The 15,334-nt window shown below is 43.1% G+C and overlaps 1 protein-coding gene across 1 annotated transcript in view; it reads right to left on the minus strand.

The window, feature by feature from the left end:
• Positions 1 to 3,188: 3,188 nt before the first annotated feature.
• DISP1 (dispatched RND transporter family member 1) overlaps positions 3,189 to 15,334 on the minus strand; it is a 206,091-nt gene continuing 193,945 nt past the window's right edge. Inside the window, exons 6-8 of the mRNA XM_059997946.1 lie at positions 14,930 to 15,027; positions 12,830 to 12,927; positions 3,189 to 6,800 (exon numbers count right to left, since the gene is read on the minus strand). Of these exons, the coding sequence (XP_059853929.1) occupies positions 3,189 to 6,800; positions 12,830 to 12,927; positions 14,930 to 15,027 (3,808 nt within the window). The remainder of the gene's footprint in view (positions 6,801 to 12,829; positions 12,928 to 14,929; positions 15,028 to 15,334) is intronic.

Below are 15,334 nucleotides of genomic sequence, written 5' to 3' on the forward strand. Positions count from 1 at the left end.
CAAAGTCTGTAGATGAAATCAGTGTGGAAAGGTTCCGGCCACAGTCAAGGTTGAGGGTAATTAAGCAGAAGGGGTGGGCGTGGGAGGGAAGACAGGGCCCCCTGGCATCCTGGAACCAGAGCAGGTGCAGAGCAGGTCAGGAGCAGCACAGGACCGAGGCCCAAGGGAGAAGACAAAGGACTTCTCTCCTCCTCCTGGGTCCCTTTCACTCCAGTTTTTATTTTCTAAATGAAATGACAGCTCACCTGAAAGTCTTTCAGGTTGGACTCTCTGGAAAGAAGTTTGCGTCTCCTTTGCCCTTCAATTCAATCTGTGTCCATGCTCAGTAAAAAAAAAAAAAAAAAGCAAAAAATAAAACAAACAAATTTTGGGTCACTACATTTTCACTGGCCAACTTTATGTTTACACATTTCAGAAGAAAAACAAAGAATCTAGTGTTGGGGATTGTGAGTCCTATTTTCAAGTGTTCCCTTCTCTTCCTTGGATTTTTTCTAACAGAATTAAGTGCACCACAGGGAGATCAGCTCAGTGCTTTGTGACCACCTAGAGGGGTGGGATAGGGAGGGTGGGAGGGAGACGCAGGAGGGAGGAGATATGGGGATACATGTATATGTATAGCTGATTCACTTTGTTATACAGCAGAAACTAACACACCACTGTAAAGCAATTAGACTCCAATAAATCCATTTTTAAAAAAAAAAGAAGGGCTTCCCTGGTGGCGCAGTGGTTGAGAGTCCGCCTGCCGATGCAGGGGACGTGGGTTTGTGCCCCGGTCCGGGAGGATCCCGCATGCCGCGCAGCGGCTGGGTCCGTGAGCCATGGCCGCTGGGCCTGCGCCTCCAGAGCCTGTGCTCCGCAACGGGAGAGGCCACAACAGTGAGAGGCCCGCGTGCCACAAAAAAAAAAAAAAAAAAGAGAATTCAGTGCACTAGGGATGCACATATGATCCCGAACGTCGGGGTTACAAAGGAACTGGTCCGAAGAGGCAGCTTAGCAGCAGTATGTGTGGGAGAGACCTAGTGGGTTGAGTTTCCTTGAAGCTGCATGAGAGGCAGCTGTAAGGCTTGAGCCAAAAGTTATTTCCATCTCTAAGTGAACTACCAGAAGTACCATCCTGTCTTCCTGGGGCTGGTCCTCCTTCCTGTGTTGTACTGGAGTCTTGTTTTGGGTACCACACTTGGGCAGGGAGTTTGATAACCTTATTTATCCAGAGACCATAAGTGCTCAGTCAGTGTTTGAAATGCTTAAAACCTGGTCATGAGAAGAACAGTTGAGTGAACTGGGGATGTTAGTGGGAGGACATGATTACTGTTTTCAAATCTCTTTAGGGATGTCATCTGGCAGAGAGATGAAAGATGTGTGTTTTCACTTCAGAGAACAGAATGAGGGCGAAACAGTGTAGAAAAACTACAGGACAACAGAGTTGAGTTCAACCAGGGTAGTCAGGTAGTAAGTTTCTTGTCACTGAAGTATTCAAGCAAAAGCTGGAAAGCTACTTAACGGAAATGTGGTTTGGTGCAGGTGGGTTGGAGTCAATGAATCACAAGACCCCTTCCAACTTTTTTTTTTAATATTTATTTTATTTATTATTATTTCTTTTTGGCTGCATTGGGTGTTTGTTGCTGTGCGCGGCTTTCTCTAGTTGCGGCGAGCGGGGGCTACTCTTTGTTGCGGTGCGCGGGCTTCTCATTGCGGTGGCTTCTCTTGTTGTAGAGCTCGGGCTCTAGGCGCATGGGCTTCAGTAGTTGTGGCTCGCAGGCTCTAGAGCACAGGCTCAGTAGTTGTGGTGCACGGGCTTAGTTGCTCTGCGGCATGTGCGATCTTCCCCCACCAGGGCTTGAACCTGTGTCCCCTGCATTGGCAGACGGATTCTTAACCACTGCACCACCAGGGAAGCCCGCCTTCCCAATTCTTGACAGCTGTTTTCAGGTCCTGAATAACACGCAGATATAAGTTGGAAAACCATCCTTAGAAAATAACTTTTGGAAAGAACATTGTATTTAGAAATATTCCCTCCAATATTCTTCAGAGGACAAAACTTCCCAGAAGGAAGAAGAATGCAGTGGAACTCTCCCTGTCTGGGGCAGGAATGCACACAGTATCAGATGACACCCTGTAAGGAGGCTATGTCATCTGAAGAATTACCCAGAAAGTGTGCTCCAACAGCTCAAGGACTGGAGCTTGAGCTAATACAAGACGTATGAGTGTCATTTAAGATGCTGGCTGCAGGCTCAGCATTTCCAGGTGTTAGTTGTCCAGTAAAATCATCCGTGCACATCCTGAGACACTTGAACCCAGGAGAAAGCAGCCGTCTGAACACATCCCCTGAGGGGCAGAGATGGAAACAAGCCTGCATAGAACAAGTTCCTCTATTATGACTGCTTCAGGGGGCTGGGGCTCATCTGACCTGGGGCTCTCTTGGTCAAGAGGCAACTTATCTTAAGAAATGTAGCACAATTTCAGGTAATCACCTCTCTTCATCTGTGCTTTCCCTTCTGTGACACTAACATCACTGTCGCCTGACACAAGATGGTGCCCATGATTCCTGGGTGAATAGATGTAACCATGGAACAACTATACATTTTGGCTAATGTGGACAAAAGATACCAATTTAGATATAAATGGGTCATTGGCTTCATGTAAAGTCTACCTGTGCAGACAGGTGGAATGCACTATTTAAATGCTTGGCGAGTCATTTCTGAATGAAGCCTCACTAAAAATAGAAATTTTAATGTTGTTTAGTTACTAGAGCCCAACTGAAGTAGCTCTCTTAAAATCAGTGTTTGTTTGGAGCCATCAAAAGTCCTTATTACTGACAAACAAAGGCACCAGAATAAGGGTATCAGGTAAATACAACTGCCAGGGAGAAATGAAAGTTCTAGATAGTTCAAACTCTAAATCTCTGACTCATTGCTGTGGGAAGGTGGAGAGAAAGAGATAATAACTTTTCAAGCTGGGTATAAATGTAAAAAAACAACTGTACTTTTTGAAAATATAAAATCCCAAATGGCTAACGCTTATTAGATAAGTAAGTTTGTTGATTGTTCTTACGGAATCTGAAAATATCTCATGGTTTTTGACAAACTTAAACATGCTTGTTCCTGTAGTTTTGGACTCCCTTTCTAAACTTATGGATTTTACTTCCATTTCAAAGGAACAATTGAGGCATTGGTTTAATACAATATTTATTAAAGTGTTTTTATTAACAAACTTTCGCCAGAAAGTTCCGAGTGTGTTAATACCGCAGGCACGTTGGCTTCAATGTTTGGTATTTGACAGTCCACAGAACTGCACTTAACTCTCACAATCCTGCCACGATTTTGTGGATTGTTTGGGCAGGACCTATAACCAGCCTCCCCCATTAAATGGTTAAAGATGAATTGGGGTTCATTCTGACTCAAGTGTTCTGAGTTTACGATGACATCAGTCTGTGACAGGCCTGGCTCCACTTGCCTTTCTGCCTTGTCGGTCGGACTCACGGAACTGGAGTCCTTGTTTGCAGCCCCTCCACTGCCCTCCACGTTCCCGATGTCTCTGTGTTTACAGAGTTCCCTTTGGTGTGTCTCAGGAGCACAGCACGCTTTGTGTGAAGCTCCAGCGCTTCTGCAGACCAATGACGACATCTCTGCCATCTTTGGAAGTTGCTCTTCTAGGCTCTGAAGACTGTGTACGCTGGTCTTACCGAGTTTTTCTTGGGCCTGAATGTGCTGACCCGGGTGGTGGAAAAAACTCCTGGGCAGAGAATTCTGCATTCCGGGAGGTTTCACTCTGCCCTGTAGGCAGGGACAGTGGTGGATGTGTGGGATGGGATGCACGAAGCCCTCGGGGGCTTGGTGTGCAGCCTTCAGAGGGGCCAGGCCGTTCTGGACGTGCATGAAGCTGCTGGCAGTCGGAGCGCACTGGTGGCACAAGCAGTCACCCACCTGCTGGCAAGACGGCAGGCCATATTTCAAAGGTTGGTAGGCATTTGGGCAGCTACATCTCTGATTCAGAGAGAAGAAGTGACACATGGTGTGCTGTTCAAGACAGGGCTGCAACAAGGCAGAGCTGGCTTCGTTTTTGGTGCTTTGGTTGAGTTCGCTGTTGTAAGCTGTGTGTACAGGCATCCCTAACTTCTTTGCCTGGCTGCTGAAAAATTCAGAGCAGATGTGGGTCTCTTCGTAAGTGGTCTTCTCGGAGGCCATACAGCTGTGGGCTGCCAGAGGTTCTAATTCGTAAAACTCATGCTCCATTTCAGCTTTTTGGCCCCTGGGATCTAAGTGATAAGCATTCACAGTGTGTGTCTTGCTTTGTCCCTTGTCACCAGGACTTGTCGACAAGGTGTGGGAGAAGGCACTGCACTGGAGTTTTTTGGGTAAAGGAATCTGACCACAGGTGCCCTGCGGCCCAAGGCACCGGCACATGCACTGAAAAAAGAAGGTGGCAAAAGCCCAGCTGATACACATGATGAGCATCATGAAGGTGCCCAGCTGGGTGTAAGCCAGAACCGTGGAGGGCATCATCATGGCCCCAGCCACGAAGGTGGTGAGCGCGGCCATGGCGATGGCAGAGCCCATGCGGCTCAGAGAGAAGATCACCTTCCCTTCTCGGTCGGCGTCCGGGGCCAAGCGGTAAGCAACCCCATAATGGACGGCAAAGTCTACAGACAGGCCGACCGCAACCGAAATAGTGACCGACTCCAAAACGTTTAGCTCCCAGCCCAGCAGGACGAGAGAACCCACGGTGACAAATATAGTTCCGGCGATCGAAATGATGGCATAAAGGCTTATGATGATGTTCCAAGTTGTAAGCAGCATCACGCTAAAGGCCACGGCCACCGAGAGCCCCATGGCGATGAGGGTGCCGTCGGAGAGGCTGTCCTGGAGGTCATAGAACTCCAGATTGCTGACAAACCAGCCGTGGCTGAGGCCCTCGGGAGCAGAACTCAGCTCGTTGGAAATCCACGAGTCCACCTCTTTATAAAACTGGTGCATCTTTTCATAAGCCAGTGTGAAGAGGTAGGTGCTTTGGAACTCTAGCACGACTGCCCTGATGGTATCATTGATATCAAACCTCGGCCCCGGGGTTTTGCTGTCCAAATGGTAGCCCGTACTCCTCTCTAGCTCCATGATGGCTCTCTTGATGCACAGTTCGAAAATCTCTTGCTTATAGGGGAAGCTCCAGTGGCTGCAGCACGGGTACAGGGTAGGCTCATCGCAGTCCTGGTTTTCCATCCACTGCTTGAAGGTCTCGATGAAGCAGCTGGTGAAGTCCTGTTCGTCAGTCTGGTGAAAGAATGTCTGATTTCTCAGTTTTTGACAGAACTGCAAAATCCAGACCTGGGAAGCTGGGCTGGCGATGTTAAAGCCGCTGTCTAAGGTCAGCTTCCCTTTGCTCTTAGGGTTTAGGGGGTTGCCATTGTCTTCTGGGGACACACCCCAGATGACCGTGATGGGCATGTGGAGCTCCTCTCCGTGGTGGACGCGCTCGAACATGAAAAGCTTTTTGTACTCGGCGTCGTAACGTTCAAAAGGGTGGGACGACCTGAACACCTGGAACTCGGACAGCTCCAAAGAGGGCAGCTTCATCTTTGGGTTTATGCAGACGATGTAGGCCCCGCCCACAGTTAAGGCCAGGAACCAGACCAGCCATAGGTAGCGAAACTTAATGACGATGCACGGCAATACTTTTTCAAAAAAAATTCGAGACGCTTCCGAAATGGCAAAAAGGACTTTGTGGCACTTCTGACAGGCCACCGTCCAGCAGCTTTTGTTATCGTATATTTGCTGCTGGGGCTTCTTGAAGCAGCTAAAGATATTGAGAAGATACCGCTCGTGCAGGACAACCACGGCCGGCAGCCAGGTGACCATCAGAACGTAATTCACCAGTATAGCTGTCCCCGCGTATACCCCAAAGCATCTGATGGCTGTGATATTGCTCACATAGTTAGCGTAAAAGGCAGCCGCTGTGGTAAAACTGGTGACGAACATGGAGAGGGCGGCGTGTTGCAGCGTGATGCTCACTGTCTCTGAGGTTTCCGCGTGAGGCTTGTCAAATTTGGTGTAGTTCCAGACATCACACAGGACAAAAGCGTCATCCGCTCCAATGCCCACCAAAATAATGAGCGCGGTGAGGTTCATAAAAGGGAAAAATTCAAAGTTAAACACCACGCGGTAGAGAAAATAGGACACAATCAAGGAACTGATGATGGCGAACATGGTCATCAGAGTGATAAACATGGACTTGGTGTAGACACACATGACCGAAAGGACGATCACGATGGCGATGGCAGGATACACGGTATCCATCAGAAGATAATCCTGAAACAAACTGTGTTTGATCCCAAACTCAATCCCGGTGACGGTGGTGACGCCGTCAGAAGCGTTCCAGTTTTCGAAGTTGTCCAAGTAAATGTTCATCATACTCTCCCCTTTCTCTGTGGGCGAGAAGAGCATGCTGTACTTTAAAGCGGGTGTGTAGTCGGCTGTCTTTGGGGCCATAAAGTCTTTATCCACCAAGTAGTGGAGGATCTGGTACACAGCGTTGTACTTGGTACATTTCCGTGGCACGTTGGTGCACTTGAGCTGGTCCTTCCTCCGGGCCGCCATGTCCCAGCAGTCTGGCTCCAGGGTGCCGTTCTGGTAGTGTTTGGCGCAGGTCCGAAGTAGCTTCAAGGTATGAGAAACGTCTCGCTCGACGATTTTCTGGCAGGATGATCTGTTGTTCAGAATAGCGATGTAGTTCCCCAGCGTCCAGCTGGGGCAGCAGGAAGCAGCCGTGGTCCTCTGGCAGAGATCACCAAACCGGGGATGAGATCTGATCTGCAGAGACAGAGACACGCGGAAGAACTGACGTTTAAAATCAGTTCACAGAAAGGTCTGAATGACGGTGGCCTTGAGGGACAGGAAAGTTACAGAAGTTATAGAGTCATCCTCTGAATTAGGTACCAGTTTGAACACAAGGTGAGTTTTCCCCCCAAATCTGCTCTCTTCTGCTGCAGAAGGCTCACTAGGTTACTTCATTTTGAACAACGAACTCCTATTTGGGGATGACATACAAGTGTGAAACAATTTCAATCAATGCCAGTTTGGTTTCAAAAAGGAGGTAAAATTAACACCTCTTTAGTAAACAAGCCTTTTCAAAGTCACTTTAAAAAGCAATAAAGTGGATAGGCTGTGAAGCTTATGTACGTATACCTATGGGATTAATTAAGAGAACAATTGCCCGATTGATATATAAAACGAATTTGTGGCTTTGCCTAAAATTTCTGGTAATCAGCGTGAAATTTTTGGTGACAAAGGTACTATATTTCAATCAACTTGGAGGCAAAGATGATAGTCTCTAGATAACGGTCAGACTCAAAAAAGTGATTCTGGTAATATCAGAAGCAGTGATGCCAAAGACGCATGAAAAACCTGGAATAAAATTGTTTCCTGATACATGAGTAGAGGGGGAAAATGTTTCTAAATTAAAATTATATGTGTGTATATATATATATATATATATATATATATATATATATATACACATATATATGATTTTAAATAAACATACACAAGTAATAAAATACTTCAATAGGAATTTAATTATTTCTTCCACATCTTTCAAAGTTTATTCAAGTTGGCTAACTCCCCCTTTTGGGGAATGTTCTGTTTTGGTAAACAGGGGTCTGCTGCGTATTAGTAAGTAGAACAATTCTGGATTTAACGTGGATAGTATTTCATTTAGAACACTATTCCTGGAGAAGGCTTTCCTTCTTATGGCTGTTCTTGTTATAGAAAATTGAAATTTGTTCCAATGTCAAATCTGGCATTGCTAAGATTAGAGTGAAGCCTGCACAATCCCATCATCTTAAAAATCTGTAAGTTACAAATGGCCCCTCTTCCCTGAGGGTGAGAATAAGAAATACCCCCCTGCTCTTGAGCCTGTCCAGAGACTTCTCCGGAAGTGCCAGGGCTAAAGACGACCCACTCCTATCACTTTCCCTCATCTCTATTTACCAAAGGTTGTTCCAGGGAAGAAACTCCAAAGTTCAAGAAGGGCATGAGTATTCTTTTTTTTCTAATAAGATTAAAACCACCCTTTCCCTTTTATTAAAGTTGGCTTTATCAATCATGCGTTGAAATATTTTCTCAAAGTAGAAGAGAAGCTGGCACAATTCACCTCTTTAGAACTTAGACTTATCCAAGAACCAAGTTACTTGTAACTTGGCTATGAAGACACGTTACTGGGACTTATTCTGCAGGGGCAAGGTGTAGATGAAAGGAGATTGGCCACGTATTGTGAATTGCCGAAGTTGGGTGACCTGCACATAGGGATTCATTCTACTATTGCCTCTGTTTGAAAATTTCCATAATAAGAAGTTGGGTGTTAAAAAAAAAAAAAAAAAAGTTGGGTGTTTTTTTTAAGATACTCTATTGGGAGTAAAGAAAAATGAGTCAAAGGGTTATTATACAAGTGTACTAAAATAATGTTGATCTTAACAAAGGTTTAATTTTTAAGCTCATTTTTAAAGAGCGATAATTACTTGACATTTCATAAAATAGGATAATTAATATTTAATTGTTTCTAGGTTAAAATATTCACATGTGCTAACTCAGGGGAAACTGAACCACCTAATAAATAATAGGAAACCCTGGAATAGCATGTCTCAGATAACCAGGTTTACCCCACAAAGGAATAACAGGCAAGTCCCTGGGGTCAGCCTGGTGAACTGAAAGAAAGGTAACGCAACCCCAATGTCTGACAGTTTTCAGATGGAAGAAAATGAACTGTATCCATTACGAAACCCACTATCAGCTAGAAGGACCATATTTGTACTTGCTCAAATAACCAAAAGCCAAAGATAAAGGAAATAGGGTTGCCAGCTAAAACTGGAAACGAAAGCACACAATTCTGTCCTTGAATAACCCTTTCAAAGAATTGCAGGGGTTTTTTATGTGTGTATCTGACCAAAGATTTAAAAGTTGGACATGACAAACACAGACCAAATACTACTTTGATGGCTGCTATCAAAAATAAATGCTAATGAGCCTCTGGAGGGCCAGTCCTCACATTCAAAGGTGATGGCTGATGTACAACCTTTGGAAAACAGTTTCTGAGGACTCTTTTACAGGGTAAGAAATAAGGACAGAGAGAAGACATTTATCCTGAGTTGGATGCCAGTGCCCTGAATCTAAAGGAATGGAGCTCAAGGATTGTCTAGGCTTTCAGGGAGTATGTCCCCATCCATCCATCCATCCATCCATCCATCCATCCATCCAGAAGGAAAAATATTTATTGAGCACCTATCAAGACAAATAAGGCAAAGTGGTCCTGCCCTCAAGTGGCTCACAGTGAGGCAGGGAAATCAGACAAGAAGACAAACCGTTACAATTCAACATGAGAAGCAGCATACTATGTGTAAGGGTCTATGTGAACCTGTGGACAGAGTGCCAAGGTCTGTAAGTGCGATGGGATAACGGCACAACTTAGTCATCTGGGACTGAGATAACTCAACACAGAGTCATATTTTATATTGTGGGGCTTGAGGAGCTTGGCAAGCAGGTGTATCTTTATGCAGAAGGCAGCTGCATCTTTGCCATATTCTTGGGAAAGGGGATTGACAGGAATGATTTTAAAATCTTTGAAGTTTATAAAAATAAGGATGGAGTTAACGAGAGCAATTTCTTGCAACTCTTAGGAGGAATGCCCTTTTCATTCTAGGTGTTCACAAACAGGAATTTTAGGGATCATTTTGCTTATGTGGTGATAACACGTCTTTGCACACTTCCCTAGTTAGATAGTAGCAGGGGTGGAGTTGGCTTCAAATAAGAGTAAAGGAAGAGGAGAGAAAAAGAAGAAACCAGCAGGGTTTTAAATGATACCTTAACTTTCAAAACTAATGGCCAAGTTGGAGATATGTTAAGAAGCTAAGGGAAGAAAAAAGGGAAGAAAATTAAGCCCTTAATACCAGGTTCAATCAACTGCTAGACACTCCTTTCCCACGTGACCAAGTTCCTCATGTACTAAAAGTTGAAGGGAGCCTAGAGAGGAAGAAAGCAAGGGCTCCACAGCTCTCTTTAAAACAAGCATCAGGAAACACATTTCTGGGGTCCTGTAAGCGTGTGAGGGGGACATTCCAGCTGTCCACAAAAGCTACCTGAGTAAAATGGGTCTTAGTCACCAAATCCCTTCTACAAGCTGATTCCTCTGAACTCCAACATCTACACTATGCAAAGACTAAGAAATAGGGTAAAGGGCTTCCAGCAGAGTCAAGATTAGAGACACACACACTTCTTTGTTATTAATGACTCTCTGCCAGTGTGTCCCGTAGGAATGCCAAAGTGCAGAAAAAAGTAGTGAAGGAGATCAGGGGAGTCAACTGAGGCTCCTTTTGAAAGAGTCTAAAAAAAAACCCAAGCATTTCTGTGAGGAGGTAGACGAGCATCAGAAACAGAAGCTCTTCACTCTGGAAACCAGCGCCCATCTGAACTACGAGTGTAAGTGGCATGTAATTTACATGGGATCTGGAATTTGAACTCAACGTATTATCAACACAGGCAGGCGGCCACTGGAAGACCTGGTCTCGTGACATTACACTGATTACCAGATGCTTTCTGGAGTCAACCCACCAACAATTAAGCTCTTCTGCTCTGTACCATTTGGTGTGTGTCCCATTCAACTTGATAGTTGTTAATAACTAAGTGGTTAGGTACAATAGCTAGGATTTGAGGGGGGAAAAAAGGGAAAGACTGCCAAGTAGCCTCAGGACACATTTTGCTCAAACCGCCATAACAAATAAAAATCCTCAAAGGGTCTTGAGCTGGGAGACTCAGAAAAGTACAGTAATAGTCTGAAATCTGAACTGTTGACCAATAGTTATTATTTAAGATATCACTGAATACATTATCTCTATGAGAAACATATGTTATTCTGGGTTCATAGCAGAGTTTGAGACTAGAATACAAGGGCATTTGCAACTGGCAAAAAAGTATTTCATTTAAAAAGTTAAAATTACAACCATGCTCCTTGAGGTAGTATTTGGGGGCCTTGATTCTGTTTATTCATTTATTGGTGTAGATCTACAATTGGCTTGACCATTCATTCAGATGTACGTGTCTTGGGTCTGTTCCTCAAATTTTCACAAGAGGATCACAAATTGTTACGTTCTTGCCAGGGATTACAGACTTGAACTCACAGCTATCCAATCCTTATTATGAGCCCAGTAGGAAAAAAAACTCAGACAAGCAGATATCGATTCTTTTCGATAGCCTAAATTTTGCAAATGCATCAAAACAGGTAACTAGTGGGAACCTGCTGTATAGCACAGGGAGCTCAGCTTGGTGCTCTGTGATGACCTAGATGGTGGGGGAGAGGGGGAGGGAGGTCCCAGAGGGAGGGGATACATGTATACATATAGCTGATTCACTTCATTGTACAGCAGAAACTAACACAACATTGTAGAGCAATTTTACTCCAATAAAAAAAAAATGGTGTTATTCCAAGGTCACAGGTCCATCGTGAGAGAAGTAAAGGACCCAGCATAAAGCCTTGCACATAGCAAGTGCTCTACATACACACTAATTTAGAGTTAACTTTCTATATGAGAAGGGTTGTAACCCACAACAAGAAGTATGTTCATAGCTTCTAAATAACCTACTGATAGCTGTAGAACAGAAGAAAATATGACAAATAAAAATTGACCACTGATGAAGAAACTTTGGGTTGTTTATAGATAGTTTGTGACTTTGGTCTATTTGGAGCTGCACAGAGACAAGATGTCACTCACAGAAAATCCCGATATCCTAATCAATGCAAAAGTTATTTTCAAAATATATAAAGAGGCTTTCAGAATGAAGAATAAAGTCAGGAGATCTGGGACCAACCAACTAGGTGACCTGGGTGAGCCACTCAGTTCTCAGAACGTACTTAGATCAGCACAATGAGATGCTGGTCTGTGGGTTATCTCAAAGAGTCCTTTCTACCTCCTGTTCCATTAAGAAACCCTGTTGATAGAACAGGTCATTGCACTGGATTGTCAGTCTAGCTCTCAGCAGGGCGTGTGATTAGATTTTCAACTGACCAGTGATTTTACATTTTAGAATTATGCTAAGAACACGAGTTCCTTTTCTACCTGATTACTGTGCTTGGGCAAGGCCACTAGTGACATCAGACAGCAGTTTCTACTTGGAGAAACTGCCTCTGAACACAGGAAATTGACAGCTCTTCCAAGCTCGGTAGGTGACTACACTTTCTGGTGCTGTCTTCTTGCATCTTTCTGTCTTGTAAAGCAGCAAGGTGTTTAGAGTTCAGAACAATCTGGATTGGATTACTTTGGCCATTTCCATAGATACTGTATTTATGCCCTTTGCTGTCCCCTTTCCTAGCCTGTGCCCTAAATTTTCCTTTGAGGTCATCGGCCCAAAGGACCCATTGATTGCCAGAAAGGTGAGCATTTCATTGCATAATTAAGATGCTGACAATCGCCTCAGGGGGAAAATGGAGTGAACAATGAAACTAGATTAGGAAGATAAAATACAACAAAAGAAGAAGAAAAAAAAGGCTTAACTATTATCCTGAAAGGAAATAAGCTGTGAAATAATACAAAAGACTATCATGGACAAAAACATGAGTGGGAAAGAAAAAGAGTTCTTTATTAAGGAAGATGGTTTGTTTTAAAGGTGGGGAAGCAGAGACACTTTGATCCTGGGATCCGAAAGAATGCGAAGCCACTCTGCTGGTGTTTACTCCTCGGTAGGTAAGCCACTTGAGTGCTTTCATCTGATCAGGCACCAGGGTCAGCAGTAAAAGGAGTTTCGAAAGTATAACCTTATTTGTGCTAAACATATTTCAGTTTTACTTTACATACCCTTGAATTATCTACATTGCACATTGATTTAATTGCAGGTAAATTCCACAATGTCTCCCCTCCAGCTGAAGTAAATACTACTCTGGAATATCGGTCACCTGGTGATAGGAGAAAAAAGAAAAAGGGTTATAAATTATTCATTTATTTCAGAAGACTCCGCGTTCAGAAAGAATTCAAACTGGGAAACCACCTGGGAATTCATTAGCAGTAGGGAATCCTGTCTTTCATTAAACTCCAGGAGAAAAATGTAAAAAAATTTTAAAGAGTAACGCTAGAATATTGCTTTAGCTCAAAGCCTTTGTCTACTCACTATATCTTAAAAATCGTAGAAGTTATGTAACATATCTAGTTCTGATCAGACTGTAATTAGGAAGAGCAACCCATAGGAACTTTCAGCAGAAAATCAACTGAACGCCTCCCTCTTCATTTCACAACACATCACCCCAATGGTATATAAAATCAAAGAATGGTGCACCAGGGAGTATCAGGAATGGATTATAAGCATGTTCTCTTTGGCAGCTAACTAGAGAGCAAAGACGGCAAGTGATCAGCTTAAAAGCACTAAAAACAGCCAACTAAACACAGAACGCTGGCCAGGATCACAGACATACTCCTCATTCTGGTTGAGTGTTCAGAGTTCTAGAAAAAACATTTTGAAAATTATACTAATACAAAATATATTTCTGAATAAGGGAGGCTGTGTGATATCCTGGAAAGAGCATGGTCTTTAGAGTTAGAACTGGGTGTAACCAGGTTCTGTCATCTACTAGCTGGATGATCTCAGGCAACTAACAACTTTTCTGAGCCTCGGTTTGGTTCCTCATCTGTAAAATAAAGACAGCAACACTTTCCCAAATAGGTGTGAGAATTAAATGAGGTACTGAAAAACGGGTGCTCAGTAAGTACTGTTTCTGCTTCCTCAGACATTAAAAAAATTAATATGAACCAACTGAAACAGAGTAGATTCGTTTTATAGGATCTAAAATGCCTAATGGTGCTGACAAAGAAAATCAATTTGCAAATTTATGAATAAAGCTTTATTACATGAAAAACTTCAGGGTCACGAAGTTTTCTTTAGTAAACTCTTGTCTTCAAGACAAATAAAGACCCTGAGGTTTGACAAGATCTAGAAACATCAAAGACCCAATCAGGTCCTCTAGTGATCTAAGAAGATAGAGAAAAAACAAATTTTAGAAGGATTTTCAACAACAACAACAAAAAGGTGAAACCAGAAGAGCTTCAATGTTAATATTCACTTAATCAGAAACTGGAGTTATTGCAATTCCTCATCCGTAACCATGAGGGCTAATCAATGACTTTCAAACTGACACATGTTTCCTTGAGGACTACTCCTTCCTGGCAGCTGCACAGAGACCAGGCTGACTCTAGGCTACAGCGAATTTTATTTCGTGAATTTGCTGCCAACATTTAGAGATCTGGTGATTCCACATTGAAATCTGGATTCCTGGCCTCTGGGAATTTCTTACAATCTTTGGGCCCTCGTTTTTTTTTTTTTTTTTTTCAAGGTCACATTCTGCTGCATTCTCCTCAATCACCATCACTTCCTGCATTCTTAACCCAGCTCACTTTTCTCATTCATATATGAGCTAGGTCCCTGAGGCATTCAAGCTTTGGACCTCTGGACTTTATTTTGTTCATCTCGCTATCTGTAATGTCTAATGACAAGGCTGGCACAAGAAGGCTATTAATATAGGCTTTTTGAATGAATCAACAATGTAGATATAAATTTTTGATAATACTGTAGATTATGTCAGGGTTCAATCCAAAAAATGTACAAGGACTTTTTTAAATGTGTTGAGATTTGGGGCAAGGTCAAGAATTTTATTAGATTTATATCTTTCTTAAAACTGAATATAACTCAATCATCTCTCATTAATTTTTAATTTTAGGTAACTAAATTCAGATTAGTGGTTGACTGACCTAGAGAAGTAAAATTACAAGTTAATTAGGCTAAAACCCCTTTAAGCACGATAGAAACAGTGAAGCTGTGTGACCAGCCACCTACTCTTGACAGTCTAGGTTATCAATCATGTTCAATCCCAGGAAACTGAAAGGTTTGTCATCTACGAAGCCACTCACTTGGAACGTCACAGAAAAAGCTGTCCTTGTGGAAGTTCCAGTCAACTTCTCTTTTCTCTCTTTCATAATGATCATCTGACCATCTATCATCCCGATGGCTGAAATGGAACACAGTTTGATCTTCAATCAAGTCCTCACTATTTCAAGGCTGAGAAGCCTACTGGTAACAATACAACCTCAAAGTCATAACCTATGAAGCGCTTGATATTAAGTCAGAAGGATGACCATAAGCAACCAACATTAATTTTCTCACTTCTGTAAAAGGAAGAAAAACCCCAAACCCTCACTAATATACAACAAAATCTTAAAAGACAATGACAATTTCAACAAATTCAGTGCAAAGATTTTGAGCCACACATTTTAGATGTAATCTTTTTGCTCAGGCAATGTTTAAAAGTGGAATTC

This window comes from Delphinus delphis, chromosome 1 (assembly GCF_949987515.2).
Source record: "Delphinus delphis chromosome 1, mDelDel1.2, whole genome shotgun sequence".
NCBI lineage: Eukaryota > Metazoa > Chordata > Mammalia > Artiodactyla > Delphinidae > Delphinus > Delphinus delphis.